This window comes from Octodon degus, unplaced genomic scaffold (genome assembly GCF_000260255.1).
Source record: "Octodon degus isolate 3935 unplaced genomic scaffold, OctDeg1.0 scaffold00160, whole genome shotgun sequence".
In the NCBI taxonomy this organism is placed as follows: Eukaryota; Metazoa; Chordata; class Mammalia; order Rodentia; family Octodontidae; genus Octodon; species Octodon degus.
The window spans coordinates 6383566-6402134 of NW_004524736.1; the positions used below are offsets into that span (position 1 = coordinate 6383566).

The window sequence follows — 18569 nt, forward strand, 5'->3', positions numbered from 1 at the left end:
GCCCGAGGCCTCCAATGTGCCTCACCTCAAGATCTTCTCAACATGCCTGCAAGAAGGAAATAGACCCCTGGGCAGGGTGGCCCATAAATCTTGATCCCCAGGAACAACGAACCTCCAGGCCGGCGCCCAAGAACACTGGCTTACCAGACTCCAGCGTGCAGAGATCCAGTTTTTTTGAGACTGGATCTTGCTATGTAATCAGGCTAGACTCCAACTCACCGTGAAGCCCAGGTTGGCCCTGAACTCACTGGAGTTATAGGAGTGTGGGCCAGGCCCAGCCTAACCAGTCGTAAAGATAGGAGAGGCTATTCTGGTGCACTGGTTCTATGGGCGAGAACCAGGAGCATGTGTCAATGGACACTTCACTTCATCTTGGTGGGGTGTGACAGGCACAACTCTATTTTGCATAATGAATTGTCATAAAAGAGAACATACAGGGGGCTGGGGAGATGGCTCAGTAGGATAAGCGCTTGACTGGCAAATGCAAGGATCTGAGTTCAATCCCCGGTTCCGCCAAAAAAAAAAAAAAAACAAAAAACATACATAACCCCACTTCTGTATGTCCCTATTAATTTTTTTCCCTCAGATGATCAGAATGAGGGAATGATAGACAATAGGGAGGACTGAGCCACTCGGCCAACTGCCACAGTGTCAGGCTAATCTGTCACCTCCTTCCAGCCTGTCTGGGTTTTATCCTGCATGTTGGTTCCCCTCCGACACTATTCTCCACCACTGCTGCTGGTGGAACCTCAGGAAGAGGGGAGGCCAGGGCTGTAAATTTCAGCCCACGCCCTCTCTCGCCTTTCAGATGCGCCCCTCTCTGAAGGGCTTTGCTTTTATAGTTCTGCGAAGAGCTTTGGGCACCGTTTTTTTTTTGGGGGGGAGTGTCCCAGGGAACTAATGAAGCCATCAAATAAAACTGGTGCCAGAAAAGTAGGTAGTCAAACTTGGGAATCAGAGGGTTAAATGAGCTATCAGATTTCTAGGACTTTTGACTAATTAGCATGCATTATAAATCCATAAGAGAGGATGAGGTGGTTGCATAGATGTCAATTTTATTAAAATTTTCAACTTCCTCCTTTTTTTTTTTTTTTTGGCTGAGCAACTCAAAGGACTACTTTTCCTTAGAACACACATTAGGAAACATTAGCCTAATGGATGACTTCATCCAGCACCTTCTCATTGTAAGGAGGACTCCTGGGAGACCAAGCTTTAATCAAAGGTAATGAGGCTCAGATTGAGGAATTTTCTGACCATTTTGTCCACATGGATACGAGGCAGAAAAGCCTTGAAAAGTGACCATTCTGTCATTTTTTTTTTCCATTCTGTCATTTGTGTGTTTTACTAGGGTTCATCAGAAAGTGTGCAGTGGTTGCTTTCAGAAGACCTGGATTCTGGTCCCTGTCTAAGGCTCACTGCACCTATTTATGATCCCTCTATACAAAAGGGCAGGATGTTGGCTTCCTTGGAAAAAGGTGATAGACAAGCAATGGTTCTGTCCTCCAGGAAGGGGCTATAAAAATATAGCTCTTTTACCCAAACTCATGTCTAAGAATATGCATTTGCTTTTTTAAGGGTTTTTTTTTTGTTTGTTTGTTCATTTGTTTTTTTTCTTTTCTGTACCAAGGATCAAAGTCAGGACCTTGTGCTTGCCAGGCAGGCACTTATGCCACTGAGCTATATCCCTGTCCCTAAAAAAATAATTTCTTTTTGTTGGTCTGCTTTATTTATTTATTTATTTATTTATTTTTTGGTGGCTGGCTCAGCCTACTCTGAGGGCAAATCTGGCGCAGCATGTGGTTTCCGGAATTGAACCCCACTGTCCCTGCGCTGCCTAAGCTTGCCTAAGCAGGTGCTTTAGACCACTGAGCTACCTCGCTGGCCCCTACTTTTTTTTTTTTTTTTTTTTTCAAGGTCTTACTACGTAGTTCAGACTGGCCATGAACTCACTATGAAGCCCAGGCTGGCCTTGAATGCTCAGTGATCCTCCTGCCTCAGTCTCCAGAGTGCTGGGATTATAGGAGTATGACACCACACCCAGCTAAAAAGATAATTTATTTTTCTTTTTGATACAGGGTCTTACTAGGTAGTTCACGCTGCCCTTGAACTCACTTTGTAGTCTTACCTGGTCTCAGACTTGAACTCCCAGTGATCCTCCTGAGTGCTGGGATTATACACATGTGCCACCATCCCCAGCCATGAATGAGTTCTGCAAATGGAACTCTTATACCTTTTGATTGCAAAAACAAGAACAAAGAAAAGACAACAAAAAAACAAAACCCAGAAACCCTCACATCTATCCAGATGTGAATTCCACTTTTCTTACAAACATCAAATTAATTATTCCACTTTAAAAACATATTTTTCTTTCTGAAGAACAACAAACAAGTTTTAAAAGCCAATGGTTTATGAGCAGCAGGTGTTATTTGACAAATACTCATTAGCTAAAGGAAAAGTAACTTTAATGGCAAGCTTCCTGCTAGGTGCAGGCACACCTCTTAATTAGTATTTAGATAGCATTTCCTTGGAGGAAGCAAAGCCATTCTGTCACCTCCTATTCTGGATCAGTATATGATATATTAGTTTCTGCACTGTCAAAGAGACCATTGCCTGTTGCATTCATTGCTTTTATACAGAGGCTGACAGGAGCAAAAAGCAACAGGAAAGAATGTCCAGTTTTTGCTTAATGTCATGTCTGTGATTAATATTCTTTAGAGACCAAGTTCTTGAGATCACCCCAAGTAATGAAGAACAAATTAAAACTCTGGTGCAACTTGAGGCTGAAGAACATCTCCAGGTATCTGTCCCAGGCTTTTGTTTCCCAGGGTGAATACTCTAGTTAGATACCATGAGCTGATAGTGGTTTTGGATTGTATTTTTTTAAAAGTTTTTTTTTTTTATTAGTACATGTTTGCAATAGCAATTATATTCTTTCTATAATGGTACATATTCATAACACGTCCCAATTCCCTTCTTAACCCCCACCCCCACCCCATCTCTTAGTCCTTGTCTTAGTTACTTTTCTTCTTGCTAGGACAAAATACCCAATACCCAAAGTTAGAGGAGGTTTATAGAGGTTTCAGTCCACAATCAAGTGGCTCCAAACCAAGAGAGCATGGCAGACAGGCACTGTAGTGGGGAAACAGTTTCGTGCGAGCAGAAGATAGTGAAGCAACAGGCTACTCAGGGCAGGCGGCACTCACATCCTTAATCCTAGTACTGGAGTATGAATCAATCTCAGCATCACACACTCAAGATCCAGCCACCTCTGAAAAACTCCCACCCTGGACTGCACGAGGCTTTGGGGAAACAGGTAGACACAAGTCACAAAAGTTTCTTTCCCTTTTTGCAAAAGATGAATCTTAGCTCCTCCGACAGAGTGGGATTCCAAAAGCCTGAGCCCTAGTCCCAATTACATAACCCCGCATAAGTCAACTACCTTTCCCATGACTCACTTTCCCATTCAGATAAATGGGGACGAGTATATGATTGTATCTCAAGGGTATGTTTTAAAAATGAAAAGAAGGGTTTTATTTATTTGTTTTGTATATATTTAGTACAGGATCTACAAGGTCTCACTACACAGATCGGACTCATAGTGATTCTCCTGTTTTCAGTGTCCCAAGCACTGGGATTACAGGCGCACACCACCATGCCCAGTCTCAGTTGCCATCTCAGGGGCGGGGCCAGCACAGCATGCCGGGGATCAACCCCTGGTCCCTGCATCTGCCTAAGCAGGTGCTTTAATCCTCTGAGATATCTGGCTGGCCCTGAAAATAAGGTTTGAATGTGAAAATTACTTTGAAAAATTGTAGAATACCTTGAATGCATTAATTTCCTTCTAAAATAATTCATAGTATTACTATCCTATTAGGAAATGAATTGGATCACTTGTATGCCAGGTTGTTTTAAGGTTGTTTTTTTTTGCTCCGAATGCCCTCAGGGGTGGTTTGGCTGGCTGGAGTGTTGTGGGGATCGAAGTACAGCAACCTGAGGCTGACAGCTTTGTGGAAGCAGCCACTTAAACAACTGAGCTAAGGCCAGGCCCCATGCCAGGTTGTTTTAAAAAAGAGACACTGCCACAATTTTAAATAATCTTTTCCTCTGTCAGTTTTGTTATCTAGCCATGGGCAAGGGAAGCAAATATGACAGTGGCTAATGCTTAGATATTTAAATATTCTTGTGGCCATATCATAGTAATTCCACAATGATTTTGGTTTTATGGGGTCAAAACAAACTAGGTAGCAAATTGATTTCTTGAAATCTATCAATGCTGAACCATCCATTTTGCCAGAATAACCCACTCATTATCTTGGCTTGGCCTTTTGTCCCTTTCAGCTTGATTTCTGGAAATCACCCACTATCCCTGGAAAGTCAGCCCATGTCCGAGTCCCCTTTGTCAGCATCCAAGCTGTCAAAGTTTTCTTGGAGTCCCAGAGAATTGCTTATTCCATCATGATTGAAGATGTCCAGGTAACTATGCCATAGACCTGCCTTCCAGAGACTGACTGGCCCACATGAACTGAGGGCCCACCTTCTTCAGTCCTTAAGTACTCTGCAGGGAAAGTTTCTGTGGCTATCACTAGGGTCTCCTAGCAGAGTGAGCTGCCCCTGCAGGGTGGGTAGGGTGACATCATCTCTCTCCCTTTTGCTTTAGGCACAAGTGGAATATGGTCACAAAGAACTGGTGGGTTAGAATGAGAGACTATATTGTGAAGTATAAAGTTCAACCTGAGAGGGATTAGTCAAAATAGGGAGACCCAAGCTGTTTAATCAAAGGCTAACTCAGAAGGGTGGGGTGAACTGTGACTGTGTCTCCAAGCCCTCCACACACTGTCATTCTGGCTGGCCTCATGCCCACTAACACCCCACCCCCTTACAGAGCACTTGCTGCCAGAATGAGGGGCACAAAGCCCACAGGGCAGGAAAAGGAAAGCTTGGTATTGGGCACTGGATGTCATCATTTCTTCACCTTGTAGGTTCCAAGGCATTGCTACCAACTAATCCTTCACAGAGTTGTTTTATTTTAGGATCTGTTGGACCAAGAGAATGAGGAAATGCTACTTAATCAGCGAAGAGAAAGGAGCGTTGGCTTCAATTTTGGGGCCTACCATACCTTGGAAGAGGTAGGTTTTTCAAAATGAACACTGAAACAATGAGCCACTCTTTCCTCAGGTGACAATGCCACTACTTCTATATAATTTAATGTTCTAGAAATCATTCTCTTATTATTTCCTAGCCTCTCCAAGTTTCTGTAGGATTTTTTTTTTTTTTTTTTGCAGTACCAGGGATCGAACTCAGTACCTTGTGCTTGCCAGGCAAGCACTTATTCCATTGAGCTATCTCCCCAGCCCTTCTGTAGGATTTCATAGCCAATACCAATATCACCTGCTTAACGTAGACCCTGAAGTCCACCTGCGAATCACAGATTAACACAGTTGATTTGGAAGGGTCCAGAGCATCTTAAGTGAGCCTACAAATAGCCCTCTTACTCTCTTTTCTATCCTCTTATTGTTACTAGAGTTTTGAGGCAAAAAGTCCCACTCCAGGGGTCTCAACAGGCCAGGTGTGGCATCCTGTCTCAAAATTTCAGTACAATAGTGGTGAAGGGCAGGAAAGGAGCTTTAATCTGCACAGCAATGCAGGGAAGCACAGATGGGTCAAGATGTCTTCAAGAGGCTAACAAACCTTGGAGTCCTATAGAAAAGGGGAATAAAAGCAAGGGCCAGCGTGTGCATAGCTGGTAGTGTAGGTAATCCTGGTCAAGGCATGTTCTGGTTAGTCAGTATTTCAGGGGTTCTATGAGGTCCTGGGAGAGCCACTGTTGCTTGAGGAAGCAATTGGTTCTTACCGTGAGAAGCCAGCTCCTGCTTTAGGCTAGGGATAGTCTCCACTCCCATCCTGGGGTTGTTCACACTTGGGGGATGACCTCATCTCAGGGTGGTGGGCAAGCCTCTGCTTTTCTTTTTTTTTTTTTTCCCTGGAACCGGGGATTGAACTCAGGCCCTTGCGCTTGCCAGGCAAGCGCTTATTCTACTGAGCTATTTCCCCAGCCCCAAGCCTCTGCTTTTCCTGGAATTCCAGGAAAAGCATAAGTTTAGGACAATGACTTCTAGCCACTGCTCTCTGGGGTCTGGTACTGGTTGTTGTGAAAGATGACAATCTGATGTCCTGACAGATCCTGAAAATTAGTTATTTCTGTCTTGGTACCCTTGCTGCCTTTTTGGAGGAAGATGAGATAGGCTGGGGAGGTAAATGTAGGCTAATAACCTTTGTAGTATTATGTCAGTGGTTAACATGCATACTCGCAGAGCTGAGCAGTGATCTGACCTAAAGCATTAAGGTACTGAGGAAGACACAAAATGATGAAAGATGCCAAGCTTTACCCTGCTTTTTTCTTCCCATCTGGCATCTGCCGGCCCAGGCTCCAAGTCCCTGTAACATTTCTGATTTCTGACCAGCAGGCCAGCTCTTGGGAGAGCTGTGCTTCAGGACTGCCATCAGTGGGGGAATCAGGGCTCACTCTTGATATTTCTGGCCCCAAGCCACAATGGGGTCTCTCAGCCTGCAAAGTCTGTGTAGTCTCCGCTGTTTTTCCTGAGTGACCTCAGTCCTTTTCTCCTTCTGGGTCACATGATGCTAGCTGGGCACCCTGGTAACCCTGAATTTAGCTCTGTGACACAGGGCAATTCTTGGGGCCCTCGGGGATCTCCTTACACTAACTTGGGAATGGGGATGGGGGCCCCTGTGTGTATGAAGATATCTACTCTGGGGTTCAGAGGTGAAGTAGGGAGTAGAAAAGAGCCAGAGAGGCTATATCTGTCAGCACCAACTCTCCATATCAGCAACTTTAAAATGTAAAGAGTTCTCAAATTGTTTTCCCTTAGTTTATTTAGTGGTGCAATCTGCTCTGCCTTACATTTCTTTGGGGGCAAAAGTCTGCCCTGAACTGACTTGATGATTTGTTTTATAACATGCTAGAAGATGGAGCCACCTCAGATGTTTAATACACAATATATACTTCCTATTGCTTTAAAATTCTCTCCTGCAAAAAAGTGTGGGGTGGTTTGTTTAAAAAAGAAAAAGTTGAAAAAAGACGAGGGAACAACGATGGGCTCTCTTAACCCCCTGGCGTGTCCCCAAGCTGGTGCTTCAGTCCTGTGACAGCACCTGCTGGCTACACCTGCAGGGCTGTTTTGGTTCTGGTGATCTTCTGGACACTCCTGTACCCTATCAGTGTCGACAATGGCCACAGCCTGGCTGGGCAGAGAATGCACAAAATCTCAACGAATCTCCAAAATTGGAGCTGGGGGGGGGGGGGGCAGGGCGCCTAGACAACGGGCGCCCCACTGGCCCGGCCTGCTGCAGCCCGGGCTCTGGAGTCATCTTTCCTGGTGCCACCACCATCAGTACCCTCTCCTTGTGAAGGCGAGAAGCCTCCTGGCTGGAGATGCTCGCCCTCGGGGCTGGGGTCGTGGCAAAGGCACAGACAAGCCGGACAAGTGCCATTTTGTTCTGCACACAACTGGAAAGAGCTAGTTCTGCAGCAGCAAAATGGCTTCTCCTTTCCAGAATGACTCATCATTCCTGAGCAGAGATTCAAAGAGCCCCCACATCTCCAGCCCAGGCCGCTCTGCCTTCTCCTGCTGGGGGCCGAGGGTGTGGGGACGGAGGGGAGAGAAGCCACCGAGGGACGCGCCCGCTCATTCATTTCCCAATGTCGCATCATTTCAAACGTTTCAGATTTCTCAACAAATGGATCGCCTCGTGGCAGAGCACCCCGGTCTAGTGAGCAAAGTGAATATTGGCTCTTCTTTTGAAAACCGGCCCCTGGACGTGCTCAAGGTACGGGGGTGGGGCAGGCGGCGGCCTTTGCTCGGATGCTTCTAGAACCCGGCCCCTCCCGCCTCGGACAGCAGCGCTCCCGCCCCCGCTCCCCACCGGTCCCCGCCGGCAATGAGCATCTCCCCGCTCCCCGCCCCCTTTCTGTTTCTTTTTTTGCTCTCTTTCCTGCGCAAGCTGACGCAGGGCTGCAGGAGAATTACTGCGCGCTTCCTGATGGACGCGCTCGTTCGCAGGCTGCGGGCGAGAGCACCGGTGGGACCGAGGCGGGGGCGGAGGGCTGGAGCGTTCTGTGATTAATCGAGGCGAGAGTTCTTCGCCTTTTTTTTTTTTTTCTCTTAAAACTCATTTAAAAAAAAAAAAAAAAGACTGAGTAATTACCCAACTACATTTAAACAACAAAAAACAAAAAAGACCCCACCAAAACAAAAAAGAACAATAAAACCCAGGAGTTAGGTAAGATGCCGAAGTTTGCAAAGGATGACAAACCTCAAAGGGCAGTGCCCTCCCAGAAAGAAAATGTTTCTCTGTGGCAGCTGATAAATGCGTTAAGGTTTTCCTCCGGCTTGTTACTCAGACCGTCTAGGTAGTGATCATTTCAAGTTTTGCAATGTGCCCTGAAAAAAACAGTGAAAATTATTTCCCCAGACTTCCTAGAAAGAGTTTGTTGAGGGGAGGAGGGAGGTAATGTCACAATTCCCTGCTAAATTTGGAAATGTCATGGCTAGGGACCAACTCAGTAACTGGGACGGATTTCTCCAGAGTGGTTTTCCCACAGCAGTTCTGGAAGGAGTGGTTTCCCTACTTAAGGCGGGATGGGTTGCTGCGGCTTGCTACCGCCTTGCTTTTTAGTTCTTTTTTTTTTTTTTTTTTTCCTACAGCTATGTCTGGACGCCCCAGATTGACAGGTTCTCCTCCACCCTGGGTTTCCCTGGCCTTTACTCTTCTAGGGGTTCCAATGGCTGACGCTGTTCTATGTTTTCAAAAGTTCTCTACTTTTTACATTTGAGCTCTTTGAAGGAAAAGGGGCAAACACGTTCTGCTAAACTACTAAACCCTGTGAAATGTAATTTTTAGTAAGGATTTGCATTTCTCATTTACCTTATCTACTATGTTTAGGATGCTGCACAGAGATGGAAGTTGATGGTGCAAAAATAATTTTTTCCTCTCCATTTACTGATTCAATTGGCAAAGCCACTGTTCCAAACAAAACTAAGTCGCTTTGATCATAAAATTTAAACCCCTGAAAGCATCTTGCAGAGCCTGACGTCCTGTTTTTATGAAGGACTCAAAAGGTTATCACAAGCATTTTTATAACTAAAATAATACAATCCTTGCATAAGTTTGGAAAATAGAGAAACAAAAAGGGAAGAAAGATCACAAAATCTATGTTTCTTTTCACAACTGTGGGATAATAGCCAGAAACACGTTTCTACTTCTACTTCTTTTGCTCTTTTTCCTTTTCGTCTCTCCTCCCTCCTTTTTTGTCATGTACATATGCATACACGACCGCCCACCAGGGACTAGTCTTAAAAAATAAAAATGACAAACTATTTTGTAGCCTGTGTTCCCCCCAATTTACAACATGCAAACATATTTTCCTGTCGTTATATTATGTGCAGCCATATTTTACAAGTAGCGAAGGAGGAAGTCTATGCCCCTTTCTTAGCCTTCATTGAAGCTTATGTAAAAGATGGGCTCCGAGGGGAAAAAAAAGAGCCCACATGGAAAAACCTTAATGAGAATTAATCATGTCTGTATCTCCTCCTCTCTCGATCACAGCAGGAACAGGAAAGGGACAGAGAGAGACCCCCAGGGAGAGGAAGAGGCGAGAGGTAGAAAGGAAACAGGGAAGGACCCCCGGGAGAGAGAGGTGGGGGCAGGATGCCCAAAGCCGTGTGGCTCTTCACATCTCCACGCTTGTTTTGCAGTTCGGCACTGGAGGAAACAAGCCTGCCATCTGGCTAGATGCTGGGATCCATGCTCGAGAGTGGGTTACGCAAGCTACTGCTCTGTGGATAGCAAATAAGGTCATTTTACCTAAAAGTCGGCCCTTGTTTGTCTTTCTGGGTTGTGTGCTCACAAGCGAGCACACAACAGTCCCTGTGGTCCTGACAGCCAGATGCTCCGCCAAGTCCCCTTGCCACGTGGGCTGGACACTGACCTATCCAACCTTTTTTTTTTTTTTTTTTTTTGGTGTTGCCCCGCCAGGTGCCATGGCACTGTGCACTTTGTTAAATGACACAGGGAGCCAGAGGAGATGGAAAGGGTGGCAAGTGAGGAAGCTGGGAGTCAGATTTCAGCATAAGAACAGAGTAAAGGAAAGCAAGCTGCCTTGCTTCGGTGAACTCGGGGGAGGGGGTGTGTGGCTGAGGCACACTGTGCAGATATTCTATGAAATCATGGAAGACGCTGAGACAGAAAACAGAGAGAAGTGCAAGAAGAGTTTACTTGGACCTATAGATCCAAAGTGGAAAAATTAAGGGTGTTTGGATTATTCTGAAATTTCCCCAAATCTGATTTTGCCAGGATGTAGCAGAACCTCTGTTCCACCTGTTTATTGGCATGAGAGTCAGGACATGGGGATGGGTGTGACCTAGCTGGTATTTCTTAAGTAATTAAAAAATGACATGTTATAAATCAGAATGTTAATTCATGAGCAAAGGAAATCAATCTACATCAGACCATTCAAGCATGTGTAACCACGTGCATAGTGACTGATACATTTTTCCCTTCAATTAAAATGCAGTTACCTTTAGGGTATTATGAAATGGATATTTAACAGTTGAATAATAATGCCTTAGGATGGCTGAGCACAGGAAATGAATAAATTTTAATCCGTCAGAAACTTCAGCTGTATTGCAATTGATTGCAAATAAAAATAAAATTCCCCAAATGGAGTTTAACAAGTTCTCTGTAACCTTAGCAAAGTCCTGCATATTTAAGTAATCTGATGTGAGTCCTGAGGTCTTTGGGAAAGCCACCCTTTGTGAGAATGAAGGGATATTAACAAAATTTTCTTTGGTCCATCCATGGACCTGTGTAAGGCACACGGACCATTGTTTACCACTGCAGCCCGACTCCCCAGAAGTAGGAAAGAAAGTGAATGGGTAGATGATAACTGAGTTTTACTTAATAGAAGCAATTTATGCTGGCCAGAAATGAAAGTATAGGCATTGGCATGTTAAACATATTAATACCACGCAAGACTGGGCTTGCAAGATTCTCATTGATCAACAGTGATTTTTTATTTTGCATTTGGAAAAAACCACATGACCATAATATTCCGTCCCGTGTTGCCCAGCCAAAGGCGGTGATGGAGTGCCATGTATGTTACCTCTGCTTAGATTGCCTCTGATTACGGAAATGATCCATCCATCACTTCCATTTTGGACACCTTGGATATCTTCCTGCTGCCTGTCACAAACCCTGACGGATATGTGTTCTCTCACACCAAAGTAAGTCTGGACGTTTTCTCTTTTTTCATAAGGATTTAAGGAGCTGTGTAGGAACTTTGAAAACCAAATACAAGTAATCTTTCTGTTCTTGATTTACTCTAAACAGATTGCCTAAACTCTCAGTAGAGGCTCCAAAATGAGGCACAGAAAAGTGTTTATAATCACTTCTTATTCCAACACACGATGTCTTTACATGTCGCCTCAGCCAGAGCCCATTTCAGCTGTTAGTCTGGGCTATTAGAGCTTAGTGTTCACCGTGAGTCACCTAGGAGATTTGTTCCAATTATCTCTGCGTTTTTTTTGTGGGGGGATTGATAGAAAAGAGGAGGCGGATGTTACCTGCTGACAATTAGATTGCAGCAGGATTTAGGTAGGCAGTACAATTCATCCTAACCTTTTACTTACAATCTGTGGCAGGAATTCTCTGTAATATCACTAAAAGGAGTTGTGTAGGCTTTTTTCTCTTTCAAATCTCATTACAAAACACCATTGTGGCGATGGTGACCCTACGTATATCTGTAATGAGTCAGAGCTTCAAGTTTATTCTTGTAGGAGCTGACAGTGACGCCAGCTCTTTCAAAGAGGCTCGCATTAATACTCATACTCATCCCTTGAGATACTGCATGAATAAAAGGTTCCATTGACAAGGGTAAGAAATGCCACCCACCGTATCCTCCTCAGAGGTTCACATGAAAGCACTGAAAGTCCTTAAAGTTCTAAAGCGAATTTACCCACATACCCACAGATTTTTTCCAAAATATTCTGACACAGAATGTTCTTCCTCTTTCCCTCACTTTTTATTGTGGTTGTTGATTGTATTTAACAGCATTGGGTTTTTATGGGACATGGTTTGGCAAGTGTTTGTATTTATTTATTTGTTTATTTTTGCAGTACTGGGGATTGAACCCAGGGACTCAAGCTTGCTGCTGGGCAAGCTTTCTACCCCGGAGCTGCATTGCCCAGTACTTTTTCTTTTTTCATTTGTAAGACAGGGTCTTGTTAGGCTTCCCCAGCTGAGTTCAAATTTGCCATCCTCGTGACAGGTGTTTATTTGAGGAGATGGGAGAAGAATCCTGTGTGGGAACTCCTCGACATCTGTGGCCCAAGGGAAATGAGTGCAGTTGCAAAGGGAAGCAAGGGTGAGCAGAATTCTAAGGACTCTTTCATTAGGCAGAATGTTCAATTTTTCTTTTTCCCATATTCTCTTTTTTGGTGGTTGAATTTTAAAGAATCGAATGTGGCGGAAAACCCGGTCAGTGGTAGCTGGAAGCTTCTGTGTTGGAACAGACCCTAACCGGAACTGGGACGCAGGGTTTGGAGGTGAGCGCTGGGACTTGTCCCCAGATAAGGACAGACTGGCCAACCAGCTGGTTCTCATAGCTCCACAGTGTGTCTGCTTGCTGAGCCCACTTACGGTCTGAGCCATTGAAAACCTTTGAGAAACACTTCACCAAATTCCCTTCACAGGGTCACAGTGCTGTCACAGAGCTCTGGGCAGCATTAAATACATTTTGTCTCACATGTTGGTTTTCCTGCATGCTGTAGCCTGGTTCAGCTTTCCAGCTGCCGAGCTGCCTGAGAAAGACTGCACAATGGCGAGAGCTCAGAAAGCCTGGAAGCAACCACTAGAGGGCATTAGGATCTATTGGAAGGAGAAGCATTACATCATCTATAGATGCTTCCAGAAGGAAAATTTAAAAGAAGTACAAATAGGATTAAGAAATTGATTTTGAATGAGACTCAAAGGTAGAATATTTGCTTGCTAGCCTAGTTTTGTGGACTTGCAGCTCCTATGTTTTAGAGTTCAGTAGCAGGTGAATCGGGGCTTCCTTTATGCTTGCAGGCTCTGGTGGACTCTCTTAGTGTTTCACTAATCACAGAATTGAAACATGTTTGCTTTTTCCTCGCTGACCTACACCAATGTGAGGGTAGGAGCTGTGCTTTTTACACAGTAGTATTTCTGACACCCAGCACAGAGTCTGCAGCATGGAAGGCAGTCATTAAATATTTGTAAAACAAATGAATTAATGAGAGTTATAGAACCAATGCAGGACACACAAGGGAATTGTAACAGAATATACATGAGTAGTAATTCATTTATTGCTTTTACAAATTTAGTTATTTATTTACATAGGAGAAAAATAAAGCACCAGGCCCAGTATATTGAACAGTGCCCATTTTTCCTCCCTGAAATGTTACCCTGATTAAATAATTTCAAGATAAGATGACAGAGGTTGTATTTACATTTTGCCCATATCATTTACCCCTGGGGACTCTCAGTCTCTTCTTGTCTCCTAAAAGGTTCTCTAGCATTCAGACCCCCTACCAGGCCTACAGTGATAACATTTTAGTGATCTAGAGCAAGTTGGGTTGCGGACAGAATCAAGACCAAAGGTGGCCTTGTTGTCAAATGTAGTGATTTTTCTCACTGCAGAGAGGGTGTTATAGGTTCTTGCATTTCTGGCTTTGTGACTAGGAAATACAGATTATTGAATCTTCTGCTCTTGGACTCTACCAATTGGAAGAGATCCCAGAAAATGAACTTATTAAACTCCCACCCAGAGCAGGAGTTCCACCCATAATATTAATTCTAGCTTTTCTTCCAAAAACTCCCACAGGGATGATCTAATTTGATAGTTCATTCTGTCTTATAGAGGAGCTATATGGTCTTGGGTTTTTTGTTTTTGTTTTTTTAAAGAAGAGACCTGTCCAGAGTCACTTCAGTTGGCTAACTGTACCCTTAGGAAGAGACCTGACCTAACATAGTGATAATCTTCATCTGATATGCAGAAGAGGAACTTAGGCATGTGCATGGTATTTTCCTCCTTCCAGTACCTTCCCCAAACTCTGTCCTCACTGGACTTCTGCATCCCACCAGGTCCTGGAGCCAGTAACAACCCTTGCTCAGATTCATACCATGGACCCAGGGCCAACTCTGAAGTTGAAGTGAAATCTATAGTGGACTTCATCAAGAGTCATGGTGAAGTCAAGGCCTTCATCACCCTCCACAGCTACTCCCAGCTGCTCATGTTCCCTTATGGGTATACATGTGCCAAGGCAAAGAACTTTGATGAGCTGGTGAGTTTTCCAAACTTCATTTTAGTGATGCAAAAATACATATTTCTTATGTGGGCAAATTTTAGTTACAAAGTTAGTGACTCAGGTAGGGGTGTATTAGTGACAGGTCACAAAGGTGACAATGCAGCCAAAGGTTTGAAAGACTTTTCTAAACTAAGTTTCCTTGGGAAGTAGAACTCATGAAGTTTTTGTTACTTGAATGAGCCTGATTTGACTGTAAGTTCCCAGGTCGTGCTTTCTGTTGTTGGGGGGAGAGAGAGAGAGAGAGAGAGAGAGAGAGAGAGAGAGAGAGAGAGAGAGAAGTGGATTTGGATCCGAAGCTCTTGGACTGGTGGGCAGATGCTATTTGCTAAGCAATGCTGTTCCTCATAAATTGACTGGTGTTTTTCTCAGTGTTTGGCTCTGTCACCTACCATGATGATGCACTATGATTAAGACACTCACTTCCCTAATTTGATTCTTTCTCTCATCTATCCTGTTTTAGAAATAAGCGAATTGGCAGCAGCCTTTTCTCAGGTCAGATGGTGACATCTTGGGAGGTTGTTCACAATTGAGCAACAGCTACCCCAGCTGAAGAAAATGTGCAGAAGTTCCAGTTTGGCCTTCAGGCTTGGTTTTGGAAACCCATGTTGAGGATAAGCTCAGAATTAGGAGTTTTTGGACAATTTACCTGCAAATGGATTGTTGTCAGCAGCCCCAGGAAGAAATAGAATAGATCATTCTAGTTCAGGGTACTTTTTAATCTCATCAGTTGGATTTTAACCCTGGAGTGCATTTTTCAGGGGTTTGATGTGACTATTACCATTCAAACTTAAATCAGGGATAAAGGATGCCAGGGTTGGGCTTTTAATAGTACTTTTAATAGACCTTGGTAACTTTAAATTACCTACACTGGTTGCTGAAATCTTTATGAGATAGTCATCCAGCCAATGATCAAATGACTTCCAGCTTCTGAGGGAACCAGTTATGTGGCTGGGCAGGTTTTTTTTTTTTTTTTTTTTTATTTATTTATTTATTTATTTATTTATTTTGTGTCTGTGTGTGGCCAGCTCAGCCCACCAGGGTCAGGGCTGGCTTGCATGTGGTGCTGGGGTATTGAACCGCGGTCCCTGTGCTTTGCTTAGCTTGTTCTAAGTAGGTGCTTTAGACCACTGAGCCATCTCACCAGCACCCTGGGCAGGTTTAATTGTAAGTTTTTTCTTTTAGAGAGTTAAAATCTTCTCCCTGTGTTTTTCGCTTACTAATCCTGTTATCTTATGAGTTTTATTGAGCAAGTGAATTTCCCTTTGGAAAGTGAATCCGTTAAGACCAATAACCCATTTCTCCTAGGTCTTTCCTAATCTCTTCAAAATAACCCAATCCCTTCCAGCACTCACAGTATTCCCCCAAGTTCCCCTATCATTCTTGTTGCTGTTTTTGGAACATACTTTGGCTTGTTCATGTTCATCAAAGGTAGCTCCTAGAAGGGAATTTGAAACCTGTGCTGTGGGTTTTAACCAGCACAGAGCAGAGCATGACCATAACGCTGCCACCCAGATTGTGTCCTTGTGCGGTTCTAGGCCAGGTTTTTGGCACTGGTACCCTACTGTTGACTCATCTTGGGCTCATTGGCAGATGAAACCCCCAGGCTCTTTGAGGCTTCCACTGATTCAGGTTATCCAATCTGGTAATTGTACAGTTGTTTTCATGGACCCAAGTTCAAGACCTTACATTTTTCTTGAGCAAAAACTGTAAAGCCTCAATCAGTTAAAATTGGAGGGGCTGGAGAGATGGCTCAGTGGTCTAAGGCACCTACTTAGAACAAGCTTGGCAAAGCATCAGGGACCGCGGTTCAATCCCCCAGCACCACATGCCAGCCAGCCCCGCCCCCTGGTGGGCTGAGCTGGCCACACACACACCACTCTCTCTCTCTCTCTCTCTCTCTCTCTCTCTCTCTCTCTCTCTCTCTCTCTCTCTCTCTCTCAAATAAATAAAAATAAAAAAAAATTAAAAAAAAATAAAATTGGAACGCTCAAGAAATGGAAAATGTTTTGCTTAGCTCTACTGCTCGGAAAGAAGACAATCACAGGGAAATAAGCCATGTAGGGATCTAGTGAAAAATATTTTAAAAAAAAACAACGTATTTTGGGATCAGTATATGTTCTTTTCAGCCCCCTCTCTCCCATTCTATTTTCATTCATAGTCCTAGACAGTGATGGTAAAATAAATGAATCCTGAGTATTACAAACAGTTGGATGATTCTGTAAATATTGCAGGTCTCTATGTTGTATCTTTTTTTTGTTTTGTTTTGTTTTGTTTTTCGGAACTGGGGATTGAACTCAGGCCCTTGCACTTGCCAGGCAAGCATTTATTGTACTGAGCTAACTCCCCAGCCCCTCTATGTTATATCTTGAAAGCCAATAGAAGTACTCTTATATTTGCTTCTGTTTGATAGTGATTGAAACAAAAAGGTCATGTGCTTCTGCCTCAGCAACCAGAATGTCTAGTTAATTGGATCTTTTTGGTCTATGTTCTGCTATTGGGTAACTAATTTCCCAAGAGGTAAGTATTATCCATCTACCTTTCTTTGGTTGATTCTCTCTAGAATGAAGTGGCCCAAAAGGCTGCCCAATCAGTGACAAGCCTGCATGGCACCAAGTACACAGTGGGACCAATCTGCTCGGTCATCTGTAAGTATCTAATGTGCTGGAAGTTGTACTAATGACCCACTGAAATGACAGGTGCCATGTGAGCTCAGGATGAAGCTTGTAAAAAAGCCTTGATGTGAAAGGGACAGTGGGCCTTCATGCATGGCACTTAACCTTACTCAAGTTCCCTCAGTAGATCTAGTCTCCTCCACAAGATATTATGTGTATCTAGAGCAAAGAACTTTCTAAGTTCATGAGTTTTGTGCTGCTTCCTAGGGTTGTCCAGATCATTATAAATCACTCATCATGTGAATCTCTTTGTCTAAAAATGGGCTTTTATTGAGACCTACTCCTAAATTCTTCTCTTTTATTAACCTTTCTTGGCTAAGAGGTGGTCATGCCTCAATTCTGTGGACTGTGAGTGGAAGCAGAATGGCTATGGCTCTTTAAGAGGACCTAGAGAGGGGCTGAGAATACAGATAGAGCATTTATCTGTGTGCACAAGGACCTGAATTGAGTGTTCAGCACGCACGCGCACACACACACACACACACACGCACACGTGCATGTGCGCACACACACACACACACACACACCACACGACTACACACAAGGACCTGGATTACTCATTGGCTAGATTTCTGCTGCAGCCATATGCCCATGCAGTATACTGGGAGACAAGGAGGACAAGCCAGAAAAAATAAGGGCAAGTTCAGGAATAAGTCCTGGGAGCCTGCATTCAGACCTTTTGAAACTCTCTTTGCTCTAGTAGGTCAGGCTAAAAACAAGAAGCTGGTATAGTGCTGTGGAAATCCCAGAGCATCCTCGTGTACATTCTGACTCCCTCAAAGGAACAGTCTCTTCCTTATGGATAAAGATAGAAACCAAAGAAACACAGCTGGGAGTCTATGGGTTCCCTGGTGCGCCTATGCTCAAGATCCTATAACAGGCACCCATTCTCTTCAGCACACTTTTAGTAAGCATCTGTTCCATGCTAAGCATTACGCCAAGTGCCAGAGACAGAAGGAGGCTACCAACAACTCACTCTTTTCAGGAGCAATGAACAGGAAGACAAGTGAACATTCATTGTATACATCGCTATGATGAGTACAGTAGTAGGTTACGCATGGTACAAGTCTTACGCATTTGGGAGGATTTGACAGTGACTGAGTCAGGAAAACCTTCATGTAAGAAGAGGGCATAATTTTTTTTTTAATGTATTTTAGTACAGGGTCTTATAGGGTCTCACTACATAGGTCAGACTTGTACTGATCCTCCTGTTTTCAGCCTCCTGAGTGCTGGGATTATAGGCATGCACCACCACACCCAGTCTTAGTCCCTGGCTCAGCGTGCCCTGGGGGCAGGGCTGGCAAGCCCATGGCCCCTAAGTCTGCCTAAGCAGATCCTTTAGTCTGCTGAGCTATCTATCTGGCCAGCCCTAAGAAGTTTTTGGTTTTTTTTTTTTTTTTTGCGATACTGGGGATTGAACTCAGGACCTTGTGCTTGCCAGGCAGGCGCTTAAGCTGCTGAGCTATATCCCCAGCCCAGCCCTAAGAGTTTAAAA

The 18569-nt window shown here is 44.0% G+C and overlaps 1 protein-coding gene across 1 annotated transcript in view; it reads left to right on the top strand.

Moving 5' to 3' along the window:
- Cpa2 (carboxypeptidase A2) overlaps positions 1-18569 on the top strand; it is a 26846-nt gene that overhangs the window by 2000 nt on the left and 6277 nt on the right. The window contains exons 2-10 of the mRNA XM_004642753.1: positions 2716-2797; positions 4339-4473; positions 5031-5126; positions 7744-7845; positions 9774-9872; positions 11190-11300; positions 12530-12620; positions 14179-14378; positions 16963-17047. Coding sequence (XP_004642810.1) covers positions 2716-2797; positions 4339-4473; positions 5031-5126; positions 7744-7845; positions 9774-9872; positions 11190-11300; positions 12530-12620; positions 14179-14378; positions 16963-17047 — 1001 coding nt within the window. The remainder of the gene's footprint in view (positions 1-2715; positions 2798-4338; positions 4474-5030; positions 5127-7743; positions 7846-9773; positions 9873-11189; positions 11301-12529; positions 12621-14178; positions 14379-16962; positions 17048-18569) is intronic.